General features: G+C 40.4%; 1 protein-coding gene across 2 annotated transcripts in view; it reads right to left on the reverse strand.

The window, feature by feature from the left end:
• B3GLCT (beta 3-glucosyltransferase) overlaps positions 1-18239 on the reverse strand; it is a 110485-nt gene that overhangs the window by 44452 nt on the left and 47794 nt on the right. For both annotated transcript variants that reach the window (XM_065902150.1, XM_065902151.1), the window contains 3 exons: positions 13802-13878; positions 13195-13306; positions 6006-6142 (listed from right to left, as the gene is read on the reverse strand). In XM_065902150.1, coding sequence (XP_065758222.1) covers positions 6006-6142; positions 13195-13306; positions 13802-13878 — 326 coding nt within the window. The remainder of the gene's footprint in view (positions 1-6005; positions 6143-13194; positions 13307-13801; positions 13879-18239) is intronic.

Below are 18239 nucleotides of genomic sequence, written 5' to 3' on the forward strand. Positions count from 1 at the left end.
GACTCATGACAAGTGCCTTCAAAATCTGATCAGACCATATTCAGACTCCAAAGACCAAAAACAAGTCATACCTGAGCTTACTGCCACAGGCGAGGAACAGAGAACTGTGATCAGACTCCAATGTCAGATGGCCATGCCACCCCTGCCCCTTCTTAATAGACAATAAACACCTCTGAACTGTCACCCTGAACAGGCTCTCTACTCCTGACTTTCTAAGTTTCTTTCTCACTCAGTTCTTGAACATTTTCCTTTGAAGAAAACCAGAGAAGGACAGAAAGTGACAGCCACTGATAGACTCTCTTTAAGATGAGCACTGATTGACTAGAGACAGATCAGGGTGTACGCTGACATCTGTAAGTGGTTGCCTTTAGCAACCCATGGAATCTGCCAGAACCAGTGATGGTTAATCAATATCACGAACTTCCCCTGGATGAGTCAGCCTCATGGGACACCGGCAGCCTAACCCAGTCATCTTGCAAAGGAGTCCCAGTCCTAAAAGTGTGCAGGGGGAATTCACCTAACTTAAGAGGCAAGTCCCAGTGATGGGACCTAGGTTTCATTTTTCTATACACCAACCAAGGGCTTTTCAAATGTGAATTTCAGGAACCAATAAGGCCAGAAATCCCATTTTTTTTCATGAAAATATTTCTTCATTAAATATTCAGTTCCCAGCAAATAAGACATTTGACATTCAGATTTCAGTTCTAATCACACAAGCAGCTAGACTGGAAACTTGCAACAAATGGTGAACCCCTCAATTCTGTATTAGGAAAACTTCCTACTGACTTTTCTAATTCCACTTGTGAGACAATCAACAGAGTAAGATACTGGAGAAAATAAAGATAAAGTTTGCTGGTAGAAAAACAACAGAAGAAACCAATAACTGTGTTCTGTAGTAACACTTATTTGAAGAAATCACCTTATTGAAAATTAACAAGCATTTCTCCAAAAATGCAATTTTTTAAAATTGATGTTAGGGTTAGGAGATCACGTTAGATGGATCACCAGGAAACACTGGAAAGTGTTAATTCAACACTTACTAATGCAAAGAACTAACTCACTAGAAAAGACCCTGATGCTGGGAAAGACTGAAGGCAGGAGGAGAAGGGGATGACAGAGGATGAGATGGTTGGATGGCATCACCAACTCGACGGACATGAATTTGAGCAAGCTCCAGGAGTTGGTGATGGACAGGGAAGCCTGGCGTGCTGCTGTCCATGGGGTCGCAAAGAGTCGGACATGACTGAGCAAATGAACTCAACTGATGCAGAGTATATTTCCAGTGAGGAAGCATTTCTGATGAGAAAGCCTAAGAAAGTGGATATCATGAGATGTTTTAAGTAACCAGTTTTTCTGGTGACTTGAGGAGAAGAAATGACAGAACGTGGTCCACTGGAGAAGGGAACGGCAAATCACTTCAGTATTCTTGCCTTGAGAACCCCGTGAACCATATGAAAAGGCAAAAAGACAGGACACTGAAAGATGAATTCCCCAGGATGGTAGGTGCCCAATATGCTACTAGAGATCAGTGGAGAAATAACTCCAGAAAGAATGAAGGGATGGAGCCAAAGCAAAAACAACACCCAGCTGTGGATGTGACTGGTAATGAAAGCAAGGTCCAATGCTGTAAAGAGCAATATTGCTATAGGAACCTGGAATGTTAGATCCATGAATCAAGGCAAACTGGAAGTGATCAAACAGATGGCAAGAGTAAATGTCGACTTTTTAGGAATCAGCGAACTAAAATGGACTGGAATGAGTGAATTTAACTCAGATGACCATTATATCTACTACTGTGGACAAGAATCCCTTAGAAGAAATGGAGTAGCCATCATGGTCAACAAAAGAGTCCGAAATGCAGTACTTGGACGCAGTTTCAAAAACGACAGAATGATGTCTGTTCATTTCCAAGGCAAACCATTCAACATCACAGTAATCCAAGTCTATGCCCCAACCAGTAATGCTGGTTGAACAGTTCTATGAAGACCTACAAGACCTTCTAGAACTAACACCCAAAAAAGATGTCCTTTTCATTATAGGGTACTGGAATGCAAAAGTAGGAAGTCAAGAAACACCTAGAGTAACAGGCAAATTTGGCCTTGGAGTACAAAATGAAGCAGGGCAAAGGCTAATATAGTTCTGCCAAGAGAACGCCCTGGTCATAGCAAACACCCTCTTCCAACAACACAAGAGAAGACTCTACACATGGACATCACCAGATGGTCAACACCAAGATCAGACTGATTATATTCTTTGCAGCCAAAGATGGAGAAGCTCTAAACAGTCAGCAAAAATAAGACCGGGAGCTAACTGTGGGTCAGATCGTGAACTTCTTATTGCCAAATGCAGACTTAAATTGAAGAAAATAGGGAAAACCACTAGGCCATTCAGGTATGACCTAAGTCAAATCCCTTATGACTATACAATGGAAGTGAGAAATAGATTTAAGGGACTAGATCTGATAGACAGAATGCCTGATAAACTATGGAGAGAGGTTCGTGACATTGTACAGGAGACAGGAATCAAGACCATCCCCAAGAAAAAGAAATGCAAAAATGGCTGTCTGAGGAGGCCTTACAAATAGCTGTGAAAAGAAGAGAAGCCAAAAGCAAAGGAGAAGAGGAAAGATATTCCCATTTGAATGCAGAGTTCCAAAGAATAGCAAGAAGAGATAAGAAAGCCTTCCTCAGTGATCAGTGGAAAGAAATAGAGGAAAACAATAGAAAGGGAAAGACTAGAGATCTCTTCTAGAAAATCAGAGATACCCAGGGAACATTTCATGCAAAGATGGGCTCAATAAAGGACAAAAATGGTATGGACCTAACAGAAGCAGAAGATATTAAGAGGTGGCAAGAATACACAGAACTGTACAAAAAAGATCTTCACAACCCAGATAATCTCGATGGTGTGACCACTCACCTAGAGCCAGATATCCTGGAATGTGAAGTCAAGTGGGCCTTAGGAAGCATCAGTATGAACAAAGCTAGCGGAGGTGATGGAATTCCAGTTGAGCTATTTCAAATTCTAAAAGATGATGCTGTGAAAGTGCTGCACTCAATATGCCAGCAAATTTGGAAAACTCAGCAGTGGCCACAGGACTGGGAAAGGTCAGTTTTCATTCCAATCCCAAAGAAAGGCAATCCCAAAGAATGCTCAAACTACCGCACAATTGCACTCATCTCACACGCCAGCAAAGTAATGCTCAAAATTCTCCAAGCCAGGCTTCAACAGTACATGAACTGTGAGCTTCCAGATGTTTAAGCTGGTTTTAGAAAAGGCAGAGGAACCAGAGATCAAATTGCCAACATCTGCTGGATCACTGAAAAAGCAAGAGAGTTTCAGAAAATCATCTATTTCTGCTTTATTGACTATGCCAAAGCCTTTGACTGTGTGGATCACAACAAACTGTGGGAAATTCTCAAAGAGATGGGAATACCAGACCACTTGACCTGCCTCTTGAGAAATCTGTATGCAGGTCAGGAAGCAACAGTTAGAACTGGACATGGACCAACAGACTGGTTCCAAATAGGAAAAGGAGTATGTCAGGGCTGTATATTGTCACCCTGCTTATTTAACTTATATGCAGAGTACATCACGAGAAACGCTGGGCTGGAAGAAACCCAAGCTGGAATCAGAAATATCAATAACGTCAGATATGCAGATGACACCACCTTTATGCAGAAAGTGAAGAAGAACTAAAGAGCCTCTTGATGAAAATGAAAGAGTGAAAAAGTTGTCTTAAAGCTCAACATTCAGAAAACAAAGATCATGGCATCTGGTCCCATCACTTCATGGCAAATAAATGGAGAAACAGTGGAAAGTGTGGCAGACTTTTCTTTTGGGGGCTCCAAAATCACTGCAGATGGTGATTGCAGCCGTGAAATAAAAAGACACTTACTCCTTGGAAGAAAAGTTATGACCAACCTAGACAGCATATTAAAAAGCAGAGACATTATTTTGTCAACAAAGGTCCATCTAGTTAAGCCTACGGTTTGTCCAGTAGTCATGTATGGATGTGAGAGTTGGACTATAAAGAAAGCTGAGCATGGAAGAATTGATGCTTTTGAACTGTGGTGTTGGAGAAGACTCTTGAGAGTCTCTTGGACTGCAAGGAGATCCAACCAGTCCATCCTAAAGGAAATCAGTCCTGAATGTACATTGGAAGGACTGATGTTGAAGCTGAAACCCCAATCCTCTGGCCACCTGATGCGAAGAGCTGCCTCATTTGAAAAGACCCTGATGCTGGGAAAGATTGAGGGCAGGAGGAGAAGGGGACGACAGAGGATGAGATGGTTGGATGGCATCACCAACTCAATGGACGTGAGTTTGAGTAAACTCCAGGAGTTGGTGATGGACAAGGAGGCCTGGCATGCTGCAGTCCATGGGGTCACAAAGAGTCCGACACGACTGAGCGACTGAACTGAACTTAGCAGAAGGAATTCATAACTAACTATAAATTATTGCCATACCTACTGAGTCATCAGTCAAGGGAAAGAGACACGGGGAATAAACACTCCTGCAGTGGGCGCTGTTGGCTAACCACACAATACAGAGCCTTCTAAGAGAATTCTGATTTTGATTAATTTTTTAGGTCAATAAAGAGGTCTCCAGAGTCAAGAGTCATTTTGATCCCAACTGATGCCCTAAAGTTCCCTGGCAGCTGTTTATGGTCCAGAGGTTGTAGACGCCTTAAGTTGTCCCCATCAACTTTAACTGGACACGATCCAACGAGAGATGTCCCAGGTGCAGGGCCTAAGAGACTCGGGTTCAATCCCTGAGCGGGCAAGATCTCCTGGAGAAGGAAATGGCAACCCACTCCAGTATTTGTGCCTGGAGAATCCTATGGACAGAGGAGCCTGGCGGGCCTTGGTCCATAGTCTCAAAGAGTCAGACATGACTGTAGCAACTTGACACAAACGCACAACTAGAGACTAAGGATTAGCATACTCCACGGTTAGAGGCTCTCTCCTGCTGGACACAGATAAGAAACACATAGCCCTTACTGCCTTGAAACCACAAAGTGAGACAGATTTAGGATGAAATGATGCTGTGCGCCAAGCCAGAGAGACAGAGAGAATCAGACTCTTGAATAACACTGTGGAACTCCTGCACCAATCTCCCACTTTCAATTCCAGCAACAATATTCCTTTCATCCACTCTGAGGACTTTCCTGCCACTTGCATTTACACTGCAAAGGGGAGTATTACACTGTAAAGAACTTTCAAATGTCAAGGGAGCAGTCCAGAAGTTTTGGGCAACCACGGATGGCAACATATCTACTACCTTCTACATCTACAATGGGCTAAAAAGCTTTTCAGGGCTCCAACCTCTAGAAACAGGGCACTTAGTGCAAGAAATAATAGAAACACTTTAATCTTTGCAGAAATAAAAACCACAACTGCATTATCAACTCTCCATTCCTGAAAGAACAAAAACTCACAAATAATCTGAATTATTTAGGTTAAGAGGGCTGTCAACAGTCATATTTTCCCTGAGTTACAATTTACCTTCTCCTTCCACATCACAAAAGCATCACTGGGATTATCACACCAATAGCCAGGTACGATTATCTACAGCATCTTCTGCCCAGGCCCCGTTTAAACTCGTGTATATATCCATGCACATAACCAGCCATCAACCCAGCCCCACAGGCATGCTGCGGATTCATTTCCTTACTGGTGAAGTCATGCCTGGAGATCACCAGGTCCACTGACAGCCGTGGCCCCCTCCTGGGTGGAGAGTCCTGAGCCCGCGCGTGCCCGCCTTAGTCCCACAGCTCATCATTCGCCTCATTTTGCAGCAGGTGAGGACGCGGAAGCGCAGAGCAGCCTGAGACAGGACGGGGACGGGATGGCGCCTCTGTGTCTGGCTCCTGCCGCCCGTCCCCCTGCTCTTCCACTCGCTGCCTCTGCTGAAAAGCTCACTCAGGTCCACCAGTTACGAGACTCAGCGAAATAAAAGTCAATTCATACACAAAGTGAAAAGAATGTCTAATAAATTCTTACTTGTTTACCAGTGGGATACTAAGGGCCCAGCCGGCAGCCAAGTCTGGATATTTAAAAACTGTAGGATTTTCAGAAAAGGCATAATGGTGAATTATTGTAGATTCTTCGTCATGTAATGCTTTTCCTAAAAACCATTCCTGTTAAATAAAGATAGAAAAAATGTTTAAAAAGTCATTCATGCAAGACCCAAAACAAATGAGTACCACTAGTTTTAGTTAAATATTCTGAGTGACAGAGCATAAGCACAGATTGTATATTTTTTTTTCAGATTGTATATTTTTAAAGAATTTTAACAAAAATATAATACTCACATGATAATGAATACATCATAATCTTTGTCTATGAAGAAAGCAATTTAAGATCACACCATCAGGATGAACAAAATGTTAGTCATCATTATATTATAAACACAAAAATGTTATTTTATAGAATATTTCCTATCAAAATACTATTAAAGAAAACTGTTCCTTTTTTTTTGTTGTTGTTTAGTTCAACATTTATTTAATGAATTTCGGAACAAAGTGATATTCTATGAATGCAATTTGAATATAAAAACAATCAAATGTAGAAATTTATATACTAATTTATTTTTACTGGCTTCCCTGATAGCTCAGTTGGTAAAGAATCCGCCTGCAATGCAAGAGACCCTGGTTTGATTCCTGGGTTGGGAAGATCCTCTGGAGAAGGGATAGGATACGCACTCTTGGGCTTCCCTTGTGGCTCAGCTGGTAAAGGATGTGCCTGCAATGTGGGAGACCTGGGTTCGATTATTTTTACTGACCAAAGCAGAGTCAGTAGGCTGAAAGATGACACACTCAAATTAGGATAATTCAAGGAAGTTTATTTGCCACAGGGATTGTGACTCTCCCAGGTATGAGGGGTCAGGAAAGAACCATGAGTGACATGGCAGGAGCCAGCATGGAGCCCACGGCTGCAGAGCTGTCCCCATCCCCTGGTGCTTGAAAGATGAGAGGAAGGAGAAAACAGAAAATTCTTTCCAGAATCAGTGCTTATTTTATTCATTCATTCAATTAACATTTATTATGTGTTATCAATTAACATTTTACATTTATCCCATACCAGGTGGGAACAGAGCTTATACAAAGGTGGGGAGACAGAAAGCAAGCAGGAAAATAAAATGAGTTCAGATAGTGACTGCATGTGCTACAATGAAAATAAAACAGTTACGGGGACCACCCTGGAAAGAGAGGGAACCTCTTAGGAGATAACCGTTGAACTCAGCTTTAGTATCACTAAGCTGAGCACACATCTGGGGAAGAACAGGTGAGGGAGTTGATATGAAGTCCCTGAAGTGGGGAAAAAAACACTTGATATATATTTAATGAAGAAATTTAGTCCAGTGTGGCTGGAAGATACTGGATATGGGAAACAAGGTACGAAAGAGAAGCCGAAGAGAGACCAGGGTTCATATGTCACAGGAGAACAGCCTGGGTCAGACCTGCTCTTCCACCAAGAACAAGTACAAAAGCTGGAGAAATTCTCAGAGCAAATGAATGAAGGCATTGGAAAGCAACAGAGGCAAACAGGATGTGAGGGTTAACATCCCAGAGAGCAGGGGAGCCCACCCATGGGAATCTCATATTCATCTTCTTTACTCTCGAGGAATTTGCTGGTTCTCAGAGCAAAGGAAAAGCTATGACAAACCTAGACAATGTATTAAAGCAGAGACATCCCTTTGCCGATAAAGGTCCATATAGTCAAAGCTATGGTTTTTCCAGTAGTCATGTACAGATGTGACAGCTGGATCATAAGGAAGGCTGAGCACCAAAGAACTGATGTTTTCGAACTGTGGTGCTGGAGAAGACTCTCGAGTCCCTTGGACAGCAAAGAGATCAAACCCATCAATCCTAAAGGAAATCAACCCTGAATATTAAATTGGAAGGACTGATGCTGAAGCTCCAATACTTTGGCCGCCTGATGCAAAGAGCTGACTCATCTGAAAAGACCCTGATGCTGGGAAAGATTGAAGGCAGGAGGAGAAGGGGATGACAAAGGATGAGATGGTTGAATGGCATCACAGACTCAACGGACATGAGTTTGAGCAAGCTCTAGGAGTTGGTGATGGACAGGGAAGCCTGGCGTGCTGCAGTCCATGGGGTCACAGAGTTGGACAAGACTGAGCAATTGAACAACAGGAGCAAAGGACAGCACAGAGCAGAGAGCGCACCCGCAGACTCCTGTATGGAGGCGCCGCAGACAGAGCTGGAGCCGGAGGCTGCACGAAGGCAGAGGTTTATGCGGATCCCAAAGGAGTGATGCCAAAATCCTGCCTGCTATCTCCCTTCAACTCCTCGGCTACACAAAAACCAAGAGGAAAACACAAGAACCAAGTGGAAAACAGCAGTGAAGTGGCTAAAATCTAAGCAGAGGAAAACTTCAACAATAGTTCTGGGAGCCCAAGGCTGGAGTAGAGGGTCTACCGGGGGAAAAGGGGATAAGGGAAGACTGTAAACAAACATACCCAAACAAGGTCTACAACCCCGAAGAAGATAAAATCTTCCTATAGGAAGGGATACCACCCACAATCTCTTCAGTTTTTCACATCAAATAGCTGACATTTAGTGAAAATTAACCCTGCACGCCAAGAAACAGGACCACACCAAAAACAGAAAAATGAGAACTAGAGCTTCATAAATAATATTTTGCAGTTAAACTGTAGTCAATATGGTTAAGAAAATAGATGAAAAGATGATTTTTACCAAAGAACTAGAACCTATAAACAAAAACCAGATAGAAATTCTTAAAATGAATAATGCAATAGCTAAAATTAGGAATTCAAGTGAATATCAGACATTAATAATATTGGATGGGCCAAGAAGTTTGAGTTTGTACAGAAAAACCCAATCGGACTTTTTGGCCAACCCCAATACAAGAGATACCAGCTTCAGCTGGTAAAGAATCCGTGTGCAATGCAGGAGACCCTGGTTCGATTCCTGGGTTGGGAAGATCCGCTGGAGAAGGGAAAGGCTAATAGACAGGGATGCCATTTCTGAGATGTGGGAGACTGAGGTGGAAGAGGAACAGAGGGGAATGCAGAGTTCATGTTTGAACCAGGTGAGTCTGCAGCTCCTGTTGGGTACATGGGCCGCGGGCACAGGATCAGAGAGCAAGAAACTCACTCCCTTGGCTCCTTCACACGTGGCTCAAGCTGACGTGAGCTGTGAAGTTCTTCCTAAATACCCTAAACAGAGAAGGAAGTCCGCCCCCAGTCTATCCAGCATCCCTCTCATTTTGTGTTCTTTTTCTCCACAGCACTTACTACCATCTGATGCAGTATTTCAGGTCTGCCTATTGCCCATCTCCCCTGCATAATTATGAACACTCCCTCCTTGTGACCCGGGGTGGTGTCCATTTCGCTCGCCATTTTATCTGCAGGCTACCTCACCTGTCCCAGGTGCTCCGAGTTTTGTGTTAAATGATGCACCAATCCTGGGAGAGCTTTCAAAGGCAACCATTAAAGAAACATCAGCAGAATTGTTTAAATCAAGTACCCAAAGTTCTAAAGCTTGGTAGTATTTTCTGTTATCCAGCCATCATGACCTCACTCTCTATTCCTTATCAGAAAATAAAAGCAGGAGAGAGACAGTGCTGTCTCCTAAGAGTCCTCTTCTGTTCATGGCTGTATTTCAAACACCTCCCTGTCTCAGTCTGGGTCAGTTCAGCAACAAGTCATAAATGAGCCGACGTGAAAGTAGACATGTAACAGTGTCTAGGTTCCTAGTTCCACCCAAGGATTTCTTCCCAACACTTTATGGATATATGAAGTCACCACTGGGCAAGGGAAGTAATTATAAAGCAAATAACCTTGGCTTAACATAGAAAATTCAACATCTTCTTAAAAATTCAAATGACTAAACATTAATCAACATGAAAATCATCACATTTAACATACCGTGTAAATATAGCTTGTTTAAAGAAAAGAAACACTTCATCATAAATAAATGATAAGTCTATCATTTCAATTTTCAGTATATTTTAGCACCTTTCTCAATAATCTTTCACTGTTATAATCTCATGTCCCAGACATAAATTTATGCAGAACACGTTTTTATATTTTAATGATTAATAGCAATGTTTGGCTATCTAGTATATAAGGCTGTTTTTCAATATTTTTGTGGGGGGTTATACTGTAAAGGGCTTCCCTGGTGGCTCAGATACTAAAGAATCCTCCTGCGATGTGGGAGACCTGGGTTCGATCCGGGTGGGGAAGATCCCCTGGAGAAGGGCATGGCAGCCCACTCCACTATTCTTGTCTTGCCTGGAGAATCTGCACAGACAGAGGAGCCTGGCGGGCTGCAGTCCTTGGGGTCGCAGAGTCGGACACAACCGAGCAACTGAGCACACACGCATATTGTAAACTACTCTAGGAGAGAAATTAATACAAATTCTGTGAAGAAGCACTCCCTGTCGTGACCAACTCTTTGCGACCCCATGGACTATACAGTCCATGGAATTCTCCAGGCCAGAATACTGGAATGCATAGCCATTCCCTTCTCCAGGGGATCTTCCCAACCCAGGGATCGAATCCAGGTCTCCCGCACTGCAGGCGGATCCTTTACCAGCTGAGCCACCAGGGAAGCCCAATGATTTTCTTAATGGCGTCTTAATAAAGACTATTAAGACAAACTGTAAAAGAATAACTCAGTGTTCCACTAGTATCTTAGAATTACTCTTTGCCAGCACTCATGTTTTACCTCTATTAAGAATTAAAACTTAAAGACATTTCAGCAAATGCACACATAATAAAAGCATACTGTAGGAAAAAAAAAATAGAAAGACTTCAATAAGATATAGAAATTTACAGAAATCACCCAGAAAGGCAATTAACAGAGATTAATTACTTTAATAAAAATTAAAGTTTTTCATTTAAAATACTGTATAACAGCATAAATTTGATTAGTGAGAATGACAAGATATTGAAGGGAAACAATCAGAATCCAACAAAATAATGACACTGTAACACATATTATTTTAATGCAGTTTATCTGTGTCAGTATCAAAACCAGGTTTGCTTTATACTTTTTTCCTAAAATTTCATATGGTTGGGGGAAAAAAACACTGGTTTGAGCTAACTTCAACATCATGTAATTTTTATTCCTTAGTGCTAGTTTTAAATGAAATAAAACATCCTTGACTTTTTTTCATGTGGTAGAGCTCAAAAAAGAGAAAATGTTTTATTTTACCTCAGTTCTGTACCTGCTTTTCATGAACTTGCTCTGAACTTTAAAATTTATCATTCCAATTTTCATTAAAAAGTACAGTGAGTCACCATCTTCTGTACAGAATTAGAGCTATGGATAATGGAAAAAATAATCTCCAGGTGAAGCGAACACTAGGAGGCGATTAAAAACTCCTACATTCCAAAAAAGAGCTGGGAGGTTTTCCTCAAGTCAAAGGAAAACATAAAAGCCTAACAAATGTTTTACATAAAACATGGCACAAGGCACATAGACCCTGCTCAGCACCATCTGAAAAGACGGGATGAGACACGTTCATAAATCTTCTCTCCTTTGAAGGAATTATTTTTTTAACCTAACAACCTTCTCATTGAATTATATCTGTGTTTTCCCAGAACTCAAAAGCATGAAGAGAAATTATAATGGGTCCTCACAGCATTTAAAAAGCATCAAGACCAGGGGTTTTATTGTAGTAACCAACTTTCCAGCGTTTGAGAAACCAACCTAATGGTCACCGTTGCTCAATTCTGTGTGTTTCCACATCAACAAACCCCGCGGGTACCCGGAAGCCACAGCTCCTTTTCCGTACCCTCACTGAATCTGATTCACTTCTGGAGTGGGCAGCAGAACAGGCGGGTGTACCACGGTACCAGAAAGGGCCCGATGCTGCTTATTCCACATTGAAAGAATCCCATAAATTGATCAGAGCGTAACCTGGGCTTCTCCAAGAGAACTAAACAGCCTAATTTACTCTCCACAAAGCTCCAGAGCTGCCTCTGAACCTCCAGAGACACTGCACGTAGTCCAGCAGGACAGCTGACGTTTCAGAGCTACTCAGTCCTACAGAAATCTTTAGGGCTTCCCAGGTGGCTCCGTGGTAAAGAATCCCCCTGCCAATGCAGGAGACACAGGAGATGCAGGTTTTATCCCTGGGTCAGGAAGCTCCGCTGGAGAAGAGCGTGGCAACCCACCCCAGTATTCTGGGAAATCCCATGGACAGAGGAGCCTATCGGGCTACAGTCCATGAGGTTGCAAAGAGTCAGACACGACTGAGCATGCATGCGCGCGCGCGCGCACACACACACACACATTTACTGACCACCTAGTAAGTGTTAAACACTGTGTTCAGCACTCAGAACTTAGAGGTAAACATGATCCATTTGCAACATCTTATCTGCATGAGATAAAATGTTAAAATACAAAGGCGGGGTGAAGTTTTCTCACAAGGGGTATCTGTCTCACCTCCAGACCTTCTCAGACACTGTTCCCTCTGCCTAGAGTTCTCTCTCCTGTTAACTCCGACTCACTCCATGGGACTCAGGTTAAATGTCACATTATGTAATGACCTTCCCAGATAAGATCTGATGCCCTGCTGTGTTGCTTCTAACAAGCCCAGTGTTTCCCTTAAAAGATGTCTCACTTTTAACCGTAACTGCCTCTTCAATGGTCCATCACTCCCTGCTCTGCACCATCCATCCAGTCAAGACCCTTGTCTGTCCGTCCATGCTCCTGCTATCATAGGTGCCCAATACACAGCTGGTACTCAGAAAGTTCCTTCTTACCTAAAACAATATGTGGTCATTGTTGATAAAGAGAAGTAACCAATTTAAACGCATTTATTAACTCTGGTTTATAGTTTTCTTAATTCTCTAAAACTGGTAAAACATATAGTGTTGTTTTTTTTTTTTTAAATGGCTCATTGTAAGTTCCATCTGTCTGATAGCTCCAAACCTCAAAGAGAATTATTTAACACTGCTTCCAGATATTTAACTGCTATTTCACTCTTTTTTCTTTAAAGTTAAAGCAAGTTTATTGAGAGAGGTACACATTCCATAGAAAATGCTCCATATCACAAGGTGTGAGCGGCATATTTTGTTCTTCTTAATTTTAAATTAAGTGTTTTTATTAGACTGAAAAACCTCTTAATCAAAATTAAACTTCCTTTAAGCACTTTCTCCATGCAAAATAAAAATACTTGAAGTTGTATTTACCTTTGATGGGTCATATCTTCTGAGTGTTTCTAAGAGTTGTACAATTTGTATTCTTGTCTCTTCTTCACAGAAGAAAATCCATGATGAATTTCTGCTATACATTACAGAAAAGCTGAGAAAAAGAAAGATTCTAGTAATCATTTTTATCAAGTGAGTTTATAACAAGGTTTAACACTTATTAAGGAAGAGAAGGCAGGAAGCAAATAAAGGACAGACAAAATAGCAAGAAATCTGAATTTTTTTCCCCTATGTTTTTCTTCCATGTATAGTTTCAGCTTATATTAATAGAAAAGCCAGATACTACTGGTTTATGGAACAGCCAGAGTTCAAGTTAACTCTTTCCACAACAAACCCCAGCTCAACAGATCTCAAAATCAGTCTCAAAATATCAAATATACTGACATTATATCCTTTAAGAAAGAAACATTTAAAAATAAAAGCTATTCACGATTAAGAGTCAGTTATTAAGAAATCTGATTAAGGGAGCAGTCATAGAATCCAATGACTTTACTTGCTGACTCTTGGGAAAAACACAGTGAGAAAACAAGGGAGCCTACGAGTGTCGGGTAGAGATGCCAACGATGAGCACATTTCATGGGCAACGTACTGCGGTAACAAGGGAAGTATGGTCCACGCGCCTTCCTGCTGAGCCAGCTGGTGAAGGAGGAGGACTGTGGGCAATTCCTGAAGAAACAACCATCAAAGCAGAAAAATATATAAATACTACAATGTGACCACAACGATTTCTTTAAAGGATTCAAATTTCAAACCAGGCATTTTTAAAGATCTGACATTTTATTCTTCATGCCACTCTCTTCTTTTTTCTTCTCTTCAGGAGCCACTAGAAATGAAGGACTTTACCTGAACCCACACAAACTCCCCAGCGCCTAGGCTCCAGACAGTGCTGAAGCCCTGAAATTTGCATATCTGCAAAGGCGACTGGAAGGCAAGAGCCCAGGGCAAATGAGGGAAAATTCAGAGGTATAAACACAGCTTTTACTGTGTACCCAACAGAGGAAGCATGTGGAAAATGGAAAATAAAACACTTCGGCTAAACAAAAGGAATAATACACAATTTATCTCATGTGAAGAAAAAAATTTTAGAATGCCCTAAAAACACTAAAACACCATCATAATGAAGAGCTTCAGTTCTGAATACTAGAAATAGAATCCTTAAGTATTCAGGCAACAACAGTAACAGCATAATGATGGAATTTCAAAATCTATAAACTTAGTAAGAACTAAGATCCAGAAACAGACACAACTATAGCTATATATACATGCATACATATACATAGAGACTCATATTTTTTAAGGTATAAATATAAAATGATTAAGCAGTATTCAATCTATTTCCAGTTGTGACAAGCCAAAAGTCAGACATATAATATGCTTGAACACCCCCACAACAAACTTCAGCATATTCTGTGCTTTATACAAGCTATATCCAGGTAACTATTACAGAGAAAAGACTCTAAGGATACATGTTTAACTATTTGAAATATTACCACGCTAAAGTAGATTCCATACCATTCTTGAAGTTCATATAAGCTTATTATTTAAGAAAGAATGATTTTCAATATAAATCTTTGAACTATCAAATATGTCTTATTTCTTCATTTTATATAGTATTTTTTAACTTTCATGTACAAATATGAAATGTAAAAAGAGTAACCTAAGGTTACATCACACTAACAATATGGCATGTTACAGAGAAAAGCAAACTATAAAGTTTGAATTAGCAGCTACCCAATATAACTCTGGACTTTCCTACTGTTGATTCTGAATAATGAAGTAATTCTCACTGTCTTTCAAAATTTGTTACATGTATACACATACACATACTAACTATATGTTATATACACATATATGCCATACACGCACATGTATATGCCATATCTGTACATGTACACATATATAGCTATATGCTATATACATACATATGCCATATATAGACAAATATATACCACACACATACTCATAGGGGATTATATAAGAGAAAAAAAATCATGTGTGAAGATAACTAATAACATTAATACTTGCATTAAAATTTCAAATAATTATCTGTTGTTCAGTCACTAGTTGTGTCCCAAGTCTTTGTGACCCCATGGACTGCAACATGCCAGGCTTCCCTGTCCTCCACTATCTCCTGGAGTTCTCTCAAACTCATTAGAAGCATGTTAACATACACTAGCTAGAAAAGAAACACAGAAAACACTAAAAAAAAAAAAGAAGTCTTAAAAGAAAATAAGTAGCAAATGAGCTGTTATGTAGCAAATGAAATTATAATAATGAAGACATTATGACAGTGGGAATGTCTTTACATTAAATATTAAAACAGACATAACTCCAACCATGCAAAATAAAACAGAGAGCATAAGGGAACCAGAAAAATGAAAATATTTGTGTCAGAATGATGAAATGATTACATATACACTTTAAACTATCTTTTAAGTAAAAATCTGTTTTCAGCAAATATAAACACAAAAATTTGGCTTCCAAACAAGAACCACCCTTCTGAATTTTATAGCAAGTTGTAGAAAATATACAAGGGATGGCAACAAGTATTGACATGACACCAGACAAGTCACCTCAGCAGAAAGACTGTGAGGGCACTTTTGCCAGCCAAAGATGCAAAGGTCAGGATGATGAAAGTGCAGCAGACAAAGGTTTAGGCAGTACAAAGGAGGAGTTAAATGCTATGCTAAAATAAGCTCTCTGGATTACTACTGGGTTATGATCTTTCCTACCTCCATCACTTTTTGTTTACTAAATCACATGTCTGGATTTCGTATTTGCTTCAGTTGGTTAACACAAAAATGGCAGTCAAGTTTTCTGTACCTCTGCATCTCCAAATAGAAATATTCCAAAAACTACTGTGCTATGTTGACAACTGTCTCCAAATACGTCTCAAAATATAAAATAGGTCCTCACTTGATACTCAGAAACATGATCTTGAGTAAGCCAAGGCTATTTGTGAGAGCTGGACCAAAAAGAAGGCTGAGGACCAAAAAACTGGTGCTTTCAAATTGTGGTGTTGAAGAAGACTCTTGAAGGTTCCGGGGACAGCAAGGAGATCAAACCCATCAATCCTAAAGGAAATCAATCCTGAATACTCATTGGAAACACTAATGCTGAAGCTCCAATACTTTGGCCACCTGATGCAAAGAGCTGACTCATTGGAAAAGACCCTGATACTGGGAAAGATTGAAGGCAAGAGGAGAAAAGGACGACAGATAATGAGATGGTTAGTATCACCAACTCAATGAACATGAATTTGAGCAAACTCCAGGACATAGTGAAGGACAGGAGAGCTTGGCAACTGAACAACAATTACATTTTAGTTAGAAAGTTTTGTCTATTAATCCTTAGAAAGTACCAACAGCTTTTATTCTTGTTTTATATATACATATGTGTGTACATATCTATGTATGTGTGTGTATATATGTATTCTGTGTCTGTATGCACACACAGACCCAGACTTAGATACACACATACTCATATGTACTGAGTTGGCCAAAGTGTTCATTCGGAGTTTTCTATAAGGTGTTACAGAAAAATGCAAATAAACTTTTTGGCCAACCAAATATTAGCATGCTGTGGGTGCGCTCAGCCCGCCTCTTTGCAACCCACGGACGGCAGTGCCCCAGGCTCCTCTGCGCATGGGATCATCCCGGCAAGAATACAGGAGCAGGTTGCCATTTCCTCCTCCAGGGGATCTTCCAGACCCAGGAATCGAACCCACGTCTCTTGCATCTCCTACATTGGCAGGCAGATTCTTTACCACTGCGCCACATGGGAACCCCTTATTAGCACCCTGAGATAAAATAATTTAAAAAGTTACAAAAAATGTTCCATCAAATTATCTTATCTCAGTTCTTAATACTTCAGACTGTAATAAGTTATATTCTTTTTATCTGTCTGTTCTATCTATACCACAAGACTTATACCTCTTTTAAGTACCATATCAACAGCTTAAAGCTCTTTTGGACACAAAGATCATCTTTTAAAATGTAATGCCTGGCTGAATAAGAAAGAGTTTTCAAACAAAAATCAAAGGAAAAGTAAGAAAATGTTCTATCAACAGAACCCTTTGGAATAAAAACTAGACGCTATAGCAAAGGCTCTGATGTGTGGAGTACTGCCTCTCACCAATCTGAAGAATGCTTATTCACCAAACCATGCTACTATTTCAAACCTAAAAGCTGAAGGTAAAATTCTATCAAAAATGAGATAATACCATTTCAGAGGCAAGGATAAGGGAACTAAAAATACAAATAATCAAATAAGGGTAAATGACAGAAAAGGAAAATTTTTAAAAATGGAAAAGTTGATCACGGTAATTTAAATACTTTAATTCTATTTGTCTCATTGAACCAAAAATCTACATTTCTATCAGGCATCTGCTTCTACCCTAATAAGCACTTGAAGTCAGAAAGCCTACAGGACCTTCCCACAGTACTTCCTTTGAACATTTTTTCTCAAGGCACATTCACATTTAAAGACACTAATAATTACTGAGAACCAAAAATTCAAAACAAACACTCCCTTGTTACCTGGTTCTCATACATATTCATCATCTTCATTCACAAAAAGGTTCAGATTCCACAGGTGAGCATCTGAAGATGCTCTGAGAGGAGAAAGCCCATTATTGTTGATATGGAGGGAGAAATCATTCAAAATTTATATCTAGAAATATCAGTAGTATGAATGAAAATGCCAACATGTGAATGTGGATCAAAGCAGATTAATATTTCAAATGTCATAAGTAACTTTAATTATTAGGCAAATTTTGCTTGGGATCACTTTAGTTCTGCCTCTCTCAAAAAAAAAAAAAAAGCAAAATCCACTGATTTAAGTCTGTGATGCTTTCCTTTTCCCTTGTCAACAGACTATTTCCCAAAATTTGTAACTTGTCCTTGCATGTGTGCTAAGTCGCTTCAGTCACGTCCAACTCTTTTTGACCGCACAGACCATTGCCCGCCAGGCTCCTCTGTCCATGGGATCCTCCAGGCAAGAATACTGGAGTGGGTTGCCACGTCCTC

This window comes from Muntiacus reevesi, chromosome 11 (genome assembly GCF_963930625.1).
Source record: "Muntiacus reevesi chromosome 11, mMunRee1.1, whole genome shotgun sequence".
Classification (NCBI taxonomy): Eukaryota; Metazoa; Chordata; class Mammalia; order Artiodactyla; family Cervidae; genus Muntiacus; species Muntiacus reevesi.